This window comes from Phaseolus vulgaris, chromosome 3 (genome assembly GCF_000499845.2).
Source record: "Phaseolus vulgaris cultivar G19833 chromosome 3, P. vulgaris v2.0, whole genome shotgun sequence".
In the NCBI taxonomy this organism is placed as follows: domain Eukaryota; kingdom Viridiplantae; phylum Streptophyta; class Magnoliopsida; order Fabales; family Fabaceae; genus Phaseolus; species Phaseolus vulgaris.
In genome coordinates this window covers 35,372,797-35,391,916 of record NC_023757.2, presented here as the reverse complement: position 1 = coordinate 35,391,916, position 19,120 = coordinate 35,372,797, and the positions used below count along the sequence as shown (strand labels likewise).

The following is a 19,120-nucleotide window of genomic DNA, read 5'->3' as shown; positions in this document are numbered from 1 at the left end:
TGGTGCAAGAAAAAATATGGGTTCAGGAAGAAATTCCCTTTAGAGCGCGGAGCTAATGGGCTTCATTGCAAAAGGTTATTCTTAAGAGTGTTTTTGTTAAAATCTTTATATGGGTCCACTATTGGTCGCTTGACACAACTACGAATGTGTTTTAGCTTTTAGCTAAGCTTTAAAACATGCACCCTGGTATCAAAAAGATATATATACTTACGGCCATATATCAGTGAAGCGTAACTGTTTGAACCTGTGTCATGAATATACGTCTGTTTTTGTATAAATAAAAGTAATAGTAAGTCATACTGAAACAAAAAAAAGAGTTCAGTTTGGGAATACTAGTGTAGATTTTTTTAAAGTTAACAATAGATATATAATGTACGTTTTTAAAATATGAAGAGTTACTATAGGATTGGAAAAAGTGTAGCGAAGGAGTAATGTAACAAGTGCAATAATAAAAAAGAAAAATATTAAGGTGAGAATGTAGTTAAAGTTAGGAGTGCAGGAATTGTGAATATAGAAGGGTGGAAATTATAAAGTGGAAGTAGCAGATTACGATGGACACCAGCATCACGTGTGGTTCACTCCAGCACAACTTCCACCGCCCTCTTGTTCTTGTGCCTGAAATGGCACGTGGAAACAGAGGTCTTGTTCTCAAGTCACGTGCTGTGATGGTGGTGGATCATTTTTCAGTATAGGGCAGACCTCTCAAGACGCCACGTGCAATCTCATTTTCTCTGTTTGACTCTCCTATCATGTGGATGCACCGTTTTCGCTCTGCCTCCTTAATTATTGCTTTTAGTTTTTTACTATTCATTATATTCTCTAAATTCAGACACTCATGCCGAATCCGACTTTATGTGTTCAATTGATAATAAGATACCATGTATGTTAATGTATATTCTAGAATACCATTTCAAAAACGCCAAAATAAAATATTTGTTGGCTTAAAATTGGGGGTGAGGGGCTAACAACCCTCTTCATACACTTGTTATATCTCTTATTATGTAAGAGAATCGTGATCAACCACACGTATTGTGAATCCGTAGTTGGACCCACCTTTGTGTCTCGAATCACGCAGGATCAGATCTTTCTCCAAACCGAGAATGTGAGAAGAATAATTTAAACAACACAACTAAATGAAGCAAAAGAGAATTCGGAAGAGATGATGATGATGATGAAGCAATAATAGTAATAAACTAGAAATTAAGATATAGCAGCGAACGTGAGAAATGATTCGTTTCTCTGACCCCAAACTACACTCTGCAATGGCTTTCTAATACAAAGTTTGACTGTTTTGGCAAAGTATTCGGCCTGGAATTAAAGAAATTGGCTTTTAGTAGCCAGCTGTGAAGATTGCTTAGTTTATGATAGAAAAATGTGTATGTTAGTGGGTGTTTTATAAGTCACCAATTATTAGTTTAATTAGTTCCTTTTCTTTTTACTGCAGATTTGAAGGGAATAATGAAGCCTCAATGCCAACACTCTCCCACTCCCGCCGAACTCTCTACCAATCTAAAACACCCTTTAGTCTTTCTTTATTCCCCACAAATAACTTCACTGTCATGTAACCTTTCCTCTTTATTTTTTACGCCTTTCTGCATTCTCATTGCTTAGTGTAAAAGCATTTTTAACTCTTATACGTGTTTTGAGGACTACTCTGTCTGCTGCTCCCCACATTTTTACTAAATAAAATTGTTCTTCACTACCTAATCTCTATTCCAATGTTCCTCACAATCACATTTGTCCTTTTCTCACATGTGCAGTGTGAACGTGAGCTTTGCTTGGCTTGCAATCTGGATTGGCTGAGTCACTATAAGACACATTTTCTTTTGTAGCGATTGAGACAAGTGTCCGCATGGTCCGGGGTCAAAGTGTCCTTTCGGGAGCCACCCACCATCTTTGTTGCACAATCCTGCTTCACTTATTCTATAATTCCCATCAATCCATATCTCTTATACACACACTTCTATCATTATTCTAATCCTTTCCTTTAATATCAACACTGCTTTCTTAATCTCAATTTTCCTCAACTCACATTTATGTCATGTCATTATCAAATGCATCCCAACTTAGTCCTATATAACAACTCAAAGGTGATTTGCTTCAATACTTTTCTTTACTTAATTAATCATGTCTCTTCTCTCTCTAGTTTCCACTTATAATAACCTCTTTATAATAATATTTTTGCTTTTAATGTCAAATCTCATCAACAAAACTCTGAAATTAACACCTTCTAGTAAAGTAAAATCCCTTCCCTTAACTGTCTCTGAGATTCATACTTCTGACATTATTGATAAGGTTTGCTGGATTCAATCATAGTAGCAATATGATTCATTTCTAAATTAACAATAGGTTTATCAAATCCAAATTTCCAAAATTTTGATCAAGATTTCATCATGGGTAAACTAACTTATTAGGAAAATCTTGACTGGTTAATAATATAAAAAAGTTCAAACCAATACGATTCGTACTAAAATGAATTGCTAACAACATTAGTGTAAGACTTGGATACTCAATCTTATCCAACTCACCATTATCATTTGTTAAACTATTTGTACTGAAGAAAAAAAAATGTATACAATCTTTTATTCTTTCTTTAAATCCAAACAATAAAGTTTTTTTTTTCTTTAATTTCTCAGTACATTCATACCTAAAGAGCCACGGATCGGTGCTAAAATGTATAAAGTTACTATGTTCCATAAAACTTAGACAATCATCCCCTTTTGAGTTAATTGTTGCAAATAAGTTAGATTCCGTTGTATTTTCGTTATTATATGTATGGTGCTACCTAATCTTACAATTGAATTACTTATAAAACTCTAATTATGAAAAATTTTATGCTTTAAATGTGGAATCATGCACCTAATTCTAATAATGGGTTGGAAGTAGTGAAGTGGTTATAGAAAAGTTATGGCTTTTTCAAAATGTGAAACTGATTATGAGACTTTGGTGAAAATGGAAATTGGATCTGTGATGGAAAAGGAGAAATGCTTGGTTTGGTTCTTCACCTCTTGCTGAGCTGTTCAAGCATGATTAAATACTGAGATGCAAACATTTTTTTGCAAATAATTATTTTGTCTGATTGAATAATCTTTTTATAAATATTTACAGAAAAATAGAAGTAAGAAAGAAATAAATTAAAATTAGTTTATATGTAAATTAAAATCCAATTCTATTCCATAATAAAACAAAAACACATTCGACTTTATATTTCTTTCCGGGTGATAGTTTTTATTTTATTTTTCTATCTATCAACTTATTACTTGTGCTTAAGCTAAAGAGTTCAATCCTAAATAGAATAGAGTCTGAAAAATTACGTGGATGATCAATATATAAGTTTTGTGGAATCATAAAAATAATATTATTTTTAAAAATGGTGCAACAGATTCAGTTGTGGCACAATTGAGATATTTATTAATACATTTATTCTATTATCTATCTCAAGTCTTGGTTTATCTAACTAGGAAATGAATATGTATTTAAGTTGGATTGATTTTGTAAGGACATACGTGTCTGCTGTTTTCATTTTTGTAGTGTTTGTGTATGCAATATAACCATGCAAGGTAAAAGGTGATCAAGAATATTTTGACCTCAAGAAAATTTTTGGTTGAAAATATGCATGGAAGTGGAGGATGGTTAAAGATGTATAATGGATAAATGAAGTGATCTCATAAGTGTAAGCTTCTGATCTGAAGCAACTAACATTGTGGCTAGCAAATAACACAACTTGAATTGGTATTTTTCAGGATGATATGAGGGATGTTGTCATTTTGGTTGATATTGATTTGTGGAGTATGGAAAGACATGAACATGTAGTAGATTGAGAGTCTAATTTGACCATTTATGAGTAGGACGTAGGATTATAAAGTCTTGTGGAGACAAGTTTTTTGTATAAGGGTTGAGAAATCTCCGGTCTCATTTTTATTAATTTTATTTTTTGTTAGACAAAAAAATTAGATGTGATTATGAAAATTGTAAGCACAATTTTGTTTATTGTGAAATTTGTTGGAATAAATTATACCTTATTTTTTAAAATATTCAATTCTAGTAATATTTTTATTTTAACAACAAAATTATGCTTAATGAAGTAGACGTTTATTTTAATAACTTAAAAATTACTTTCATCGACTACAGTATAATTTTAAGTCTAACAACCTTCGCCATATACAATTTTTATTTATTAAACTCATTCTATAATTACATGAATATTATATTAAAATAATCAAATATTCTTCCATCTTACTTGTGTGATAACTTGAAAATTTAATATTAAATTATAAGTGCACCCTTGTAAGTTTATAATTTAATATTTATTATAAAAAAAATTATTAAATAAAAACTAATTTTAAAGATAAAAGTAATTAACTAAATGATATATTTTAGAGTCTAAAAATATTATTAGTATCTAGATTAGTTTATATTATTGATAAATAATTTTTAAATTAATATCTAATTAGTTATCAATATTTTTTAATAAAATATTGATAGTTAATCAAATATTAATTTAAAAAAATATTTATCAATAATATAAATTAATTTATATATTAATAATTTTTTTTAATTTTTAAAAAAATTAATATAATAATGGTAATTTTTTATTTTTAAAATTAATTTTAATTTAATAATTTTTTAATAGAGAATAGGAATACCTCTTTAGTTTTCCTTGTTACATGTCTTGACATTGAGTGTAAAGCTGGAAAGAAAGCTTTAAAAAGAATTATTAAATAAAAATTAATTTTAAAGACTAAAATAATTAATTGTTATATTGATTAGATTAAATATTATTATAAAAAAAATTATTATTGATAAATAATTTTTAAATTAATATCTAATTAACTATAAAATTTTTATTATTAATTATTTAAATTATAAATTTGAAGATATCAATTTAATAAGGTGTATAAATCTTACTTTTTATCTAAAGTTTTGGATACTTCTCGTATTTTCATTCAGTATATTTTTTATTGGCTGATAAAAAGATATAGTTTAACAAACATATTTTAATATAAAATAGATTCTCGAAACAATATTAATTAATATTTTTATCCATTTTAGTGCATCTCGACAAGCATGAGCAATACCATTTTGAATATGATTTTGTTGGTACATTCCAAATTTTTCTTTTGTGTGTCTCTTTACTTGTTTGGTGTCTTCTTTGTGATTCATTTGGTTGTTTCTTAGTGTTGAAGAATTATTGTCTACACAAATGAGAAATATTTTAGTCGGAGAAGGAGAAGTCTCTCACGTAATTTTGATGAGACAATAAAGTCATTAACACGTCATGCATCTAATAATAGAAACCATCCTTCAGTTTATCCAATAATGGCATCCCTCAATACGTGTAATTTATATATCCTTCTAATAATTCAAACATCACATTATTTCAAACGCAATGTGATAAGCGAATTAGACTATTAAAACATTTCAAAAATAACCCTTATCATATCATATATCTCTAACACACACTCACCAATATTAATCATTTCAATTTAATCTTAAAATCAGACATATCTAAAACAAATGTTATCATTTAAATTATTGTGTACTTCTTTTTATATGAAATCAGAATAAAAAGACAAATGCACAACCAACTGTCACTTATAATTTCCTCTTACATGTTTATATACATATATATAACCTAGTGAATACATGTTACTTTTTGCCATGTGCATTTAAATTTTTAAATTTTAAGATATTTTAATTTCATAAGTTTCTCTTATTAAAACAGTAATGAAAGGAATTTCTTTCACTGACCAAGTACATGATAATGTAATTTTCTGCAGAAAACTTCGACCTTCTTTGTGGTGTTTTTAGTTTTTGTTTTAAGTTAAGTCCTCGAGATTATACATGAACAAATGAGCTGAAAAACATAGGATTAATTTCAGTTGAAAATTTTAAAATTCAGACCTGATATTTCATTTCACCATTTTCCAACTAGAGCCGTCCTCAACTCTGATGCATTTAAAATAGTTTTAAAATTTGTTTAAAAAATATTTTAACTTGGTGTTATCTAAACGGAATTTATTTTCAATTTTCTTGGAAAAATATAGAAACTCACAATTATCCAAAATAACACCTTATTTTTCTTATATCGTATTACTTTCTTATACATTATTTTACATTAATTTGAAACTATCAATAAAATTAGCTATGTAACAAATCAGAATATAGCGTAAATATAAACGTTATCGTGTATACATAGTTATATTTTTTTATCACGCCGTCTTATAAATTTATATATATATATATATATATATATTATGTAATTTTGTATTAAAATAAGAAAATTATATATTTTTTTACATGATATTGAGGTTATTTTATAATAAAAAATATAAAATAATAGAAATATTTTATTATTTTCATGTTTATTAACAAAAAAATTGTTAGTCAAATCTTTCGAAAATATAATTCATTTCAAAATTTATAGTTTTGAATTTAAATAAACTTATCTCACAATTAAAATTTATAAAACTTGAAACAATTTATTAAATTTATAAAATTTGAAAACTTTTCTTATATTTTTTTTGGAAACATTAAACGTTACTCGAGGTAATGACTTTTCCATATATTTTAATAGCTACTAGATTCTATTTTTACGAATTTTTAGGTATCATTTTTCTACATATTTAAAATTATATTAGTCTTTTATACGTTATCTGAGAAAAATTCGTCTCGTGATTTAATTAAAGATTTATTAAAATGATAAATCTTTGTTCCAATGTGCTATAATATATAAAATTTTCCAGACCTTAGATACTCATATGAGACTAGAACTACATTTTTAACCTGTTTCTCGCTTCGCATGTAAATCATTTATTCTAAATTATAATTCATGCATACAAACTAATCATGATTACATCAAGACGTATTCTTGTCAATTTTTAAATAAACAGTAAACTATAACAAAATCATGAAATAAAAATTAATTTTAGAGAAAAAAAATAGTTAGTTGTTATAATGACTAAATTAGAGACTATTTTAAAAACTAAAAAAACTTTTGATTTTTAAAATAATTTCTATTATTATTAAATGGTTTCTAAATTAGTATCTAATTAGCTACCAAAGTTTTTAGAATCTAAATAATTGATAGTTAAAACTTTGATATTTATTTAGATACCAATTTAGAAACTATTTAACAATAATAGAAACTAATTTAGAAAATAAAATTCTTTTAGTCTCTGAAATTGTCTCTAATTTATTTATTATTGTAATTAATTATTTTTTATTTCATAAATTAATTTTTATTTTATGATCTTATTTGTAGGGGTAGTTGAAATTCTCAATATCTCACATGCAAGAATGTAAACACTCTTTCTGAGTTTATTTCAAGCCTCTTTTTATTATAAAAAGTTAGTTTTTCTTACCTTTAGATCCTCGTAGATATTTAAGTTTTGAAAAACATCTTGAAATATCATACCATAAACATTTTTTTATCACTTCAAACTTTATACCCTAAAAAATATTTTCACTACAAGAAAATCATGAAATAGAAACCAAAATAATTAGTTGCAATAGTAACTAAATTAGATACCATTTAGAAACTAAAAAGAAATTTGGTTTCTAAATTAGTTTCTATTATTTTCTATTATTGTTAAATAATTTCTAAATTGGTATCTAATTAGCAACTAAGGTTTTAACTACCAATTATTTAGAAACTATTTAACAATAATAGAAAATAATAAAAACCAATTTTTCTTTTAGTTTATAAAATGGTCTCTATTTTAATTTATATTGTAACTAATTATTTTGGTCTCTAAAAATTGGTTTTTATTTGATGATTTTTTTTTTTTAGTATTTTGTTCATAATCAATCTCTAACTCTGCACTTTAACAGAAGAAGAGTTTATCCAAGAAACATTCAAATTTTCCTTGACATCGTGTAATTAGCTTGTGAGAAGGAACCAAAAACTGAAATATGAGGAAAATTGTTAAATTTCTTGGAATATTAAGAAAAATCAAAGGAAGATGGAAAATAACAGAGAAAAAAGAATGAATTTTTTTTGTTGGTTTGGTGCAAGGGTCTTCTTAATCTCATATCTAATAGATATGTGATAATGTAGTGAAAGGACATTTATTCATAGTAATAAGGTTGAATAACACTTTGTTTATAATTATTTATAATGGTAAAAACATTCATTTGGGGAATTTGAAATTACATAAACAATGTTATCTTTAATGATAAAGTGGTGGATCTAGTTAAAATCTTCACCAACACATAAATTAAGACTTTGATATGGATTAATCACAAATTCCTTAGTATAATTTTTCATATTTATGATTGGTGCTTGAATTTTTGCATGTTTAAAATTCATCAAACGATCCAATATTTCTTTTACACGTTTTGATGATCATATGGTCTAGATGTGGATGAACATTTTATCGATTATTATCACTTTTTTTTTGTTACATGAGTCTTATAGGGCTCAAAGTTTTTGGAGTACCTCTGCTAAATGGACACGTCTATTTATAAAATCATATTTTTATGAGATATATTTGTGTACATTATAGGCATTATTTTCTTTTTGATAATGAATCCAGTTATGTAATATGCAGGAACAGTGGTAGGTGGAGGTATCTAGTTTTTAGTAGGTAGGAAAAGTTTACGGTTGAGTAGCATTTAGTGTTATGATCTGATACCTACATCTATACTATACTCTATATTTATTAGAATAACCTTATACTCTCATTTTATTTCATTCTTTGTTGCTTATAACAAAAGAAAGATACATATTACACCCCTCTTTATTTCTTTATTTTTTTCACAGTTTTCAACTCAGATATTCTTTTTATTCCTTTTATTATTTCTAGCACTCCGTTATGTTATTATTTCCATCCCTTTTAGTTTGTCGTTATCGCAAGAGAATAATTTATCCATCTTCAATCCAAAATAAGTCCAACCATTAAAGATTCCATTTTTATTCCGTACAATCTATGTAAAACACATATATTCACTACATTTACCATGCCATTAAATAATAAAATATTAAACATAAATAATTCACTATCAATTTAAAAATTATTTTATATATTTTTATTAATAATAGAAAATATTTTAAATATTAATAATTATAAGATAATAATTTAAGTTAATACATATAATAATTAGTTATTTTTTACTTCTAAATTAATGATAATATTTAACGATTTTATTAGAGTGTATTTTTTTTTATAGTTAAGCTCACCGGTACACATAAAAGAATTCTGACATTATATTTTTAACTATTTTCAATATATATATGTTAAAAATTTATATATATTGTCATTTATGTTTTTGTTTTTTTAATTATAATTTTTTAGCCAATAACACGATACGGAATCGGATTAAGTCAGCAAATCTACAATTTGTTAGAAATTTAGATTGTTGGAGATATTAGTCCACGTCCAGAATCTTGTCTAGGGCGAATGATTAGATTTGTCAACTTATACTGCTTTTTTAAATATAAATAACTTTTATATAAGTATTAAAAATATAATTTAAAATAATATATATATACACATACATACTTATAAAATATATTAAAATAATTTTTTTATTTAAAATAAATATTTCATTTATACAAAAACTGGAAGTTATATGTAAATAATAAAAATATTATTTAATATTATATAATTTTTAATCACATAAGTTTATATTTTAATCTGAATTTGAGAACAAGTTAAAATTAATAATGATTTCTTCTTCCCAAATTAAAATTATTATTGTATATAGAAAGTAAAAAATTAGTGAAAAATACTCAAAGTGATTCATGTAGATTACTTAGAAACAAAGTGGGATAATTTAAGTAGAAGAGATATGAATTTCCTCGTGTAATATTTGTCTTGTGTGGACAACATATAAAATCTGCTAATCATATGTTTATTGATTGTTCGGTTTATTTTATTGTATGGTATAAGTATTTTAATTGGATTGATAAGGTCACAATATTGCACTTTGAACAAAAAAGTCATTTTTTATTTTCTTTACGCATATTGAAGGAAGTCGGAAATGAAACTTGGGTTTACATGTGAGTGGTTTTAGTAACAGAAATCTGGAAGTAAAAAATCAAATTGTGTTAAAAAATGTAAGATCAAACCTGATAAATTTTTTTGCATGTAAGATGATTGTGGATTAGTGACAAGTTTGGTTTGAATTGTAGTTATGTGTTTGTTACATAAGTTATGAATTTTGTGTGGTAAGCTTTGTCAGAATTCAGTGAACAGGTGTTTTATTTATATGTTTTGGTCATATAAAATTTGGTATTTGTTGTTTGAAAAAAAAATAAGTTTTTTTTAAGAAGAAGAACTCTTCTAGTCTTTTTGAAGAATACGATTTTTTAAAAATAAATTGAAGTATCCTTCAAATAATTTAATTTATTTATTGTCAATAAAAATAAAATAAAATAAACAACTTCATGTTTTTTTTTGAGAAATGTTAAAATTTCTTTAGTCTAAACATTAAAATGTTGAATAAGAGTCAGTTGCATGCATACACAGTGTATGACTATTCTAAGTACACGACTAAACTTCTCTTATTTTGTACGTTCCCATTTTTTGTATTCTAAAGTAATATTTATAATTAAATTAGTACTTTAAGTAAATATCTTAAAGATATGTTTAATCATGTTTTATAAAAAAAAAATTATGTGATTGACAAAAGGGATCACTTTCCCCTATAATTTAATTTCACTAAAATATTATGTTGAGTAGAAATGAATCACACTCTCATTTTATTCAAATATTTTTTGTTCTTAATTTTTTTTTCTCTTTTATGATTTTTCCTCATTTACATTTATTTTTTTGACCGACTTATTCATCTATAAATTTGATTTTATATATATATATATATATATATATATATTCTATATATCCTAAGTATTTTCTACTAGTTTCAAAAAAAGTAACATTGTATTTGTACTTTCTCCATACAAATATTATATGTTCTACAAATTTGCTTCCGAGATATTTAAATATTTATAAATTTACGAAAACAAAAGAAATTCGTGAGATTGTGTCTGATAAGTAGCAACAATTACGTGTTGAGACGAGCACAAAAGTTTCAACAGTAATAAGCACTTATTATAATCATCCATTCCTTCAAATAATATTTTAACGAACAATAGTTTATTTATGTCTTGAGAAGTTTTGGATGGAATAAATTAACACAAATTCACATTTAGGAGCTAATTTCGTACCGAATCTGTAATAATAATATGTTATTACTTTTCTTTGAAATACTTTAATTTGAAAATTTTATAGATTGCAATATATATTACCATTCCATTTATAACCAATAATAACTATATTTAACAAAAGTAATATTTCATAATGTTATTAACATTAGCTACATATTTTATTAAATAAATATAATAATTAGTACTATATAAAAATTATTAAATTTATTTATATATTGGTTTAAACTACTACATTGATACCATCAATTAAATATTACTTTATAGTTATGTTTAAATTTGTTTTCATGTAATTAAATTTAAATATTTAATAATAAAAAATTAAAAGAAACAAACAGCGGGATGAATTAAGAGTTAATTTTATGAAATAATTTTTAAATCCAATATTTATGAAATATATTAAGAGGTAATATACACATGAGAAAAATATTTATGAATAATTAATTTATAAAAAATATTGAATTTTAGAAATTATATCAAACATAGAAAACAAACAAAATTTAACTTCAAATTTTTAGAAGCCTAAAAATTTATCGTAAACATCCTTAAATAGACATTGGATATATTTTTTTTCAAAAACCTAACTGAGTATTTTTTCAGTAATTTATTTTTTAGTTTATTAATTATACACCATCATAACACTACAATAAAATCATGAAATAGAAATCAATTTGTAGAGACTAAAATAATTAGTTACAATAGTAAATAAATAGTAATTAAATTAGAGACCATTTTAGAAATTTAAAAAAAAATTGGTTTTTAAATTAGTTTCTATAATTGTTAAATAGTTTTTAAATTGGTACCAAGACTTTAGAGACCAAATTTAGAAACTAAATAATTGGTAGTTAAAACTTTGGTTGCTAATTAGATACCAATTTAGAAATTATTTAACAATAATAGAAACTAATTTAGAAACCAATTTTTTTTTAGTTTCTAAAATGTCTCTAATTTAGTTACTATTGCAACTAATTATTTTAGTCTCTAAAAATTGATTTTTATTTCATATATTTTTTAGTGTAATATTTCTTTTCACTATTTTAATATATATATATATATATATATATATATATACACGCGCCATTTTTACAATAATTATTCCAAAAATCCTATTTACAGTTTCTGTAAAAGTTCTACATAAAAGTGTATAAAATTAAATTCAAGTACTAAAATATGAAAAGGTATATATAAGTTAAACATTCTTTAACAGTTAATATATTTATCGACTTTGGAACTATAGAACAGAAAAGAAAAAGAAATCCCAATTAATATCGACAAACTAAAGATTTTTTAAATGTTTTATTTTATTTTCCCCATAAATTATGTGTTAGTTTAACCTTTCTTTTTAAGAGAAAAACTCAGAAAATATAATTTTTTCTAAACTTTATTTACAAGCCATTTCACTCACAAAAATATTAATGTAGTTTAAAATTTTATTAGACTTATAGGGTTGTGTGTCTTAAAAGTTTTCATAGTTAAAGGTTTGTAATTTTGAGCTTTGTGCTTTAAATTATCTTGGACAAACTTGTAAAAAGGAAAATTGTGAAATTGATATAAAGATTGCTAAAAAATGAAAGTAGTAGGGTTTGAGAGGAGTATGGGCGGGAAGAGAAGACATTGAAGGAGTTAAAAGAAAAGGGTTGTGTTGCTGCGCTTTATAAATTCACAGAAAGAAACACGCGAGGATTGGATAGTAGAAAAATATCATAAATGTCATGATTCAGAGAGTTTATCTTCCCAGAAAGCCACCATGTTCGATCATTAATTTGGCTTAATTAGATTTTTGTAAGAGAAATTGCAGTGGTACATAAAGAAATAAATGAATAGAGAGATGAAGCATGTTCAAGTTTATTTTAGCAATCGAAATGGTTCAAGACTTGCCCAGTTATGGGTGATGGGTCACCGTGTCCCCTCTTCTTCCATCTTGCTTCCCCACAATCATACACTAAACATTACTAACACCAAGTGCTCCATCATCATATCATAACTTATACACATGTATATATAATTCCTTTACGTTCACTTATTTTATATCAAATGATTCTTCATATTAGTTCATTGTTTACTATCATCTGCCTCTGTATCCTAACTTAATTCACCCATAAATATGTCTCTTATACCCATACTTACTTTTCAATCTTCGGACCACCCATTCTTCCTGTAAAAAGCATCCACTTTTTCTCTCTATATGTTTTAATCTTTTTTTTTTTAAAATCTCATAATGAACTAAAAATAAAAATATGCTAAATGCACCAATCCACGAACTCATACATAGCGGTGGAGAATAAAAGATATTGGTGTTTTTTTGTGCAAAATTTCATACCTACATAATATACTACTACTGTAATGAGATGATACCATATGAATATTGAGACAATTTTGAACAGGGATAGATATTTGTCGGTTGCGGGAGTGAAGATTATTTTATGGATATGTTAGGAAAAGATATACACACACATGCAAGGAAGGGATGGGCATTTTATGCCTTCATGGATCATACTTATACATATTTGTTATTATTATAGCGTAATAGTAATAAAATAAAAAAGGTTAGTATTTATAAAATGATAGCATAGAAATGTCACTGTTGTGTGGGATATCTATCTACAGCCATCCTAAGAGAAAAGAACCTCGTTTTTGGTGAACCCTAAGAAGCAGCTGAGTTGAGTTGAGTCTCTCTCTTAGACCACCTCTATATCTGTGTCATAATCTCAACCCTTTCTTCTTCAACCTTTCTCCTTCTCTCTCTCAAATAGATTCTATAAGATCGCAGTTTCCAAAGAACACAACTGAAGTTCAAACCCCATAATCTCTCTTTCACGCTCATCGAAGACTACCAACACTCCAACCAAACCACAACATGGACTCTTCTGCATCACCGCCAAACAACTCCCTCGCTTTCTCTCTTTCCAATCACTTCCCAAACCCTTCTTCCTCTCACTCTACCTCTCCTCTTTCCCTTTTCCACTCCTTCACCTCTTATCCATCTCTCACCCTCACAGGTTCCCTTCTCTCTCTTCTCCTTCATATTTTTACTTTTTTATCTTCTCTCACTAAAAATTAAACCCCCTATATTATTATTCTATATCTTACAGGCACCAACACGGTCGATGCACCACCGGAGCCAGCCGCCGGCGGAGGTTCCACCAACCTCTCCATATTCACCGCTGCTCCCAAGTTCGAGGACTTTCTAGGCGGTTCCGCTGTAGCAGACACCACCGCCACGGGTGCACCGCCACGACTTCCGCAGTTCTCCACCGACAACAACCTATACGATTCGGAGCTGAAGACTACAATAGCCGCGTGCTTCCCTCGCGGCTTCGCGGCCGAACCAACCACCGAACCTCAAAAGCCCTCTCCGAAGAAAACCGTCGACACCTTCGGCCAAAGAACTTCCATCTACCGTGGCGTCACCCGGTATCTTTTTCATCACCACCTTTTATTCTGCCGTCATTATTTCATTTTTAAATAATTATTTTTGTTTATTTATCTGCGTTGCTTTGTTCCTTATTATCAGACATAGATGGACTGGAAGATATGAAGCTCATCTATGGGACAATAGCTGTAGAAGGGAAGGACAGAGTAGGAAAGGAAGACAAGGTAAAAATATTACATGCTAGTTTTAGGTGTTATTTATTGTTAGAGAGGGGTTGTGTATGACGTGCACCGGGGAGGGCGCAGGCGCGAACCGGGTCCACGAGATCTGAGACTGAGTGTTAAACGGTCCGCTGAATGTGACCGGAATAAATGGGAGTAAAAGAATGTGGTTCGCCATTTATAATCCCAATGAAAACCCTTCTCAATGGTTCAGATTGATCTGCCAGGCTCGCAGGAGCTATTAGATTGCTGAGTTTGTGTGTTTAGTAACAGTGACGAGTGTCATGTCTATCTAGGTTTTACGAAGTGTAACAGTTAGTGGCACAGTGCGTGCTTTTTTTTTTTCATTAGTTCATTAATGATAATAATAATAATATTTATGTCTGTGATGACTGATGTGAGTGAATGGGAGGTGCTGGTGTTAAAGATTCTGACCGTGCTTTCTTTTGTTTCTTTGCGTGGCTTTTGTACCTGGGGAATGATTGCTGACTCGTGGGATCTTTTGCTCATTATGCGGTTGCAGTTTATTTGGGTGAGTATGATTATTACTTTGCAGCATTACATAGCTTGGTTTTACATCATCATTTTGTTTTACCGTCACAAACCACATATTCTCTTCCATCTCCTGTTCATTTATTATCATGAGTTTGATTGCTCGTTTCTTAGATTCAGATTCTTCTCGAGAATACTAATCATTTTAGTCAAAAAAAATGATTTTTTTGTTTCTTCCTCCTTCCTGTGTTTTAGGTGGTTATGACAAAGAAGATAAGGCAGCTAGAGCTTACGATCTCGCTGCTCTCAAGTACTGGGGTCCAACTACCACCACCAACTTTCCGGTTAGTAGGATGATATACCTTTCATATCAGACATGGGTTCATTTTTGGTTTTATGGTACCTGTATTACGTAGTATCTAGTGCTATTCAAACCTTTCGAGTTGATGATCTTTATTGTATATTTTATTCTTCATTTCACAGATTTCCAACTATGAGAAGGAGCTGGTGGAGATGAAGAACATGACCAGGCAAGAGTTTGTGGCTTCTCTACGGAGGTAAAATTACTCGTTTTTGTTAAACTCTCAGCTATGATAATAGTTTCATGGGCATGTTTAATTTATTTTCCTTCCTCCATGTTACAGGAAGAGTAGTGGTTTCTCTAGGGGGGCCTCTATATACAGAGGAGTGACGAGGTATTTGTCTATCTTGTACTTTTATGTTTTAACGTTTTGTGGCCTCATTTTCATTCCATTTGACCGCTAGTGGATATCTATTGATTCTAAATGAATAAAATAATTTGATTCAGACACCACCAGCATGGCCGATGGCAGGCGAGAATAGGCAGAGTTGCCGGAAACAAAGACCTCTACCTTGGCACTTTCAGTGAGTCATCAATATCTTCCTTATATTCACATCAATTATTGTTTTGTTTCTTTGTTTTCCATTCCTCTACCCATGTCCTTTTTTTGAAAAGGAAAGAACTTCCTCATTTTTTGTACACACACGCAGTATGTTGCTGTCAGTGAGGTGTTTGTTAAACTACCCAAATGGCCAAAAATCCCTTGCCACTTGCCCAATTGCATATTTATATTTTTTATTAGTTTATGATTTGATAGTAACTATATAAATTAACTTGGTGCATTTTTTTTAAATCAGGCACTCAAGAGGAAGCTGCTGAGGCCTATGACATTGCAGCTATCAAATTCAGGGGGCTAAATGCGGTCACAAACTTCGACATGAGTCGCTACGACGTTAAGAGCATTGCAAATAGCACACTTCCCATTGGGGGCTTATCTAGCAAGAACAAAAACTCCGCAGATTCTGCATCTGACAGCAAAAGCCACGAGGCAAGCCGATCCGACGAACGAGATCCATCATCAGCTTCATCCGTAACCTTTGGATCACAGCAGCAGCCTTCTAGCTCTACCTTAAGCTTTGCCATCCCTATCAAACAAGACCCTTCAGATTACTGGTCCATCTTGGGGTACCATAATCCTACACTCGACAACAGTGGAGGCAGGAACACTACTAGTGTTACTACAACTTCTTTTGCATCTTCCAACAACGGCACTGCTGGTGCCACACCCTTCCAAATGGACCTCTCAAGTGCCCCCTCAAGTACCGGCAGTGACAACAATGCCGCGTTTTTCAGTGGAGGAGGCATCTTTGTTCAGCAACAAAGTGGTCATGGTGGTAATGGTCATGGAAATGGAAGCAGTGGTTCTTTAAGCTGTTCAATCCCATTCGCCACGCCCATCTTTTCTCTAAATAGCAATACTAGTTATGAGAGCAGTGCTGGTTACGGGAACTGGATTGGACCTACCCTGCACACATTCCAATCCCATGCAAAACCAAGTCTCTTTCAAACGCCAATATTTGGCATGGAATGAGCTCATGCACGAGGTAGGATGAGAATCTGTGCATATAATGATGAAAGGGGGAAAAGGAAAGTAGTGGTGGTGTTTTAGCATGCAACGCAACGCAATGCAACGGAAGGAGGAACGGACTAGTCTAGTCTCTTTAGCTGATGCACCATTTGAATGAGTTGGACTGACAGTCATGATTCATGAGAACCGTAGCTATAGCTAGCTGACACTGTACTAACTCAAAGATCCTTTGTTGTGTTTTGTATCATTTTTCTTTTTTTCTTTTACGCCTTTAGCTTTTTGTCCCTGTTAATATACTGACATGATTTCATGAGTATAATGGGAAGGAAATCCTTTTGTAATCCCTTTGTTAGTATCAACTTGCCATCCACGCGAAAGGCATTCAATGCCCTTTGGCATAATGCCCTTTTTACTACTTTTGGTAAATTCGCATCAAATGTATGGAATAGTTTAATTTTCTGGTTTCTAAATGATTAAAACTAACAAATTAACCAAGTTTTCCAACAAAAAATGACTAAGGTACATATGTTTATCCGCTTTAGTGTTTTTTGTCCATCGGGTGCGACCAGTGTGCTACGGAAAAAGCTGAGATTATATTCGTTGAGTTAGCCTCGGGAGAATTTGAACACTGGCGTTTATTGTGAGTGCGCGATTCTTTCTCATTCGCCTACACTTCTTTCACATGCAAGCACTCACCTCTCTCTTTTTGTACTTTATATAGTCAGTCATTTGCTTTTACTTTTTACTAGGAAGAAAAATTTAATGATTCTTTTTCTGGAAGAGTGCATATTTCTTCAGTACTTCATTTTTGTTGAAGCTGTCATTCTTTTACGCTAAAAAATGATTTTAAATAGTCATCATCAAAATATCTCATTCATAGTGACAATCAGATACATATTAATTGTTCTTCAGAAAATAAATACCAGAATATGACGCATGTTTTTATTCAATTTAAACGTCTCGGTTTCATTCTTCTGGACTTATCTAAACAAATATATAGTCAACTGAGACTTATCGATCAAGAAATTCGTCTAAGATCATGCACCTCGAGTTTCGTCGTGTAGGTGGTGTAATAACAGTTAGCCAACAAAATTGACGCAACAAGTTTTTAGAACAGAGCCATCGTTTGAAACTGCAATAATATACTATTATAGTTATGTAATAAAAAACACACACATTCTAACCCTCTTATATTTCTTGAAACATGAAAATGAATTATATGTTAAAATGTTTTTTATGTGTTTTATGTTCAAAGGGAAGTCGGGTTCGAGTAGGTAAACCTAATTTTGTCATTAATTAAATATAATTATTTTGTTGGTTTTGTTTTTCGCTCTCTTTTTGTTATAAAATAATAGACACGTTACTTGTTATGGTTAACCTTTGAATTTGCACGATCCTAATGGGCGAAGACCAGAAACAAGCAATGTATATGCAAACTCAAACTCTGTTGGAGAACGTAATAATTGGTCGTATATAGTTGTGTACTGTTTACACTAGAAAGGTAAGTTGGGGGCCACTAATTATGAGGGAGCACAATTTTGACCAAAAGTTGGATAATCGAAATTCAAAAGTGAAAAAATAAAGTATAACTAGCAAAGATGATGATACACATAGGACAGAAACAAAAACCATAATATTGTTAGTGTTGTTGTGAACTTTTTGCAATGGGTCCCTTCCTTTTAGACTAGTTACAACTGGACTTTAGTTTGGAGACAGAAGTTCAAAAATTGAAAGAAAAATGGAACGAGAAAAAGGAGGGAATAGAAGAAGAGGGATGAACAAAGAGAAAAGAGAAAAAAAAAATGTCTTTTCTTGTCCCTTGAAGGCTCTAAGGATGATGGATGATGAGTGTCCTCTGTACCTTTCGGCGCTTATTAGATCCTTCCCCACCATGCCCTCATCTTTGACCAATGCTTTGACTATTGCATCTTTTTGTTTGAAGCACTGTGTTTTATGGAACTGTACTGAAAATGGAACC

At 29.4% G+C, this 19,120-nt stretch overlaps 1 protein-coding gene across 1 annotated transcript; it reads left to right on the top strand.

Moving 5' to 3' along the window:
• The first annotated feature begins 13,755 nt into the window (after positions 1-13,755).
• LOC137807325 (AP2-like ethylene-responsive transcription factor AIL5) lies at positions 13,756-17,483 on the top strand. The gene is made up of 9 exons (XM_068607923.1): positions 13,756-14,166; positions 14,260-14,581; positions 14,682-14,764; positions 15,285-15,293; positions 15,509-15,597; positions 15,737-15,810; positions 15,898-15,948; positions 16,062-16,138; positions 16,412-17,483. Exons 1-9 carry the CDS (start codon positions 14,025-14,027, stop codon positions 17,143-17,145), a joined length of 1,581 nt encoding a protein of 526 aa, XP_068464024.1. The 5' UTR covers positions 13,756-14,024; the 3' UTR covers positions 17,146-17,483.
• The last annotated feature ends 1,637 nt before the right edge of the window (positions 17,484-19,120 follow it).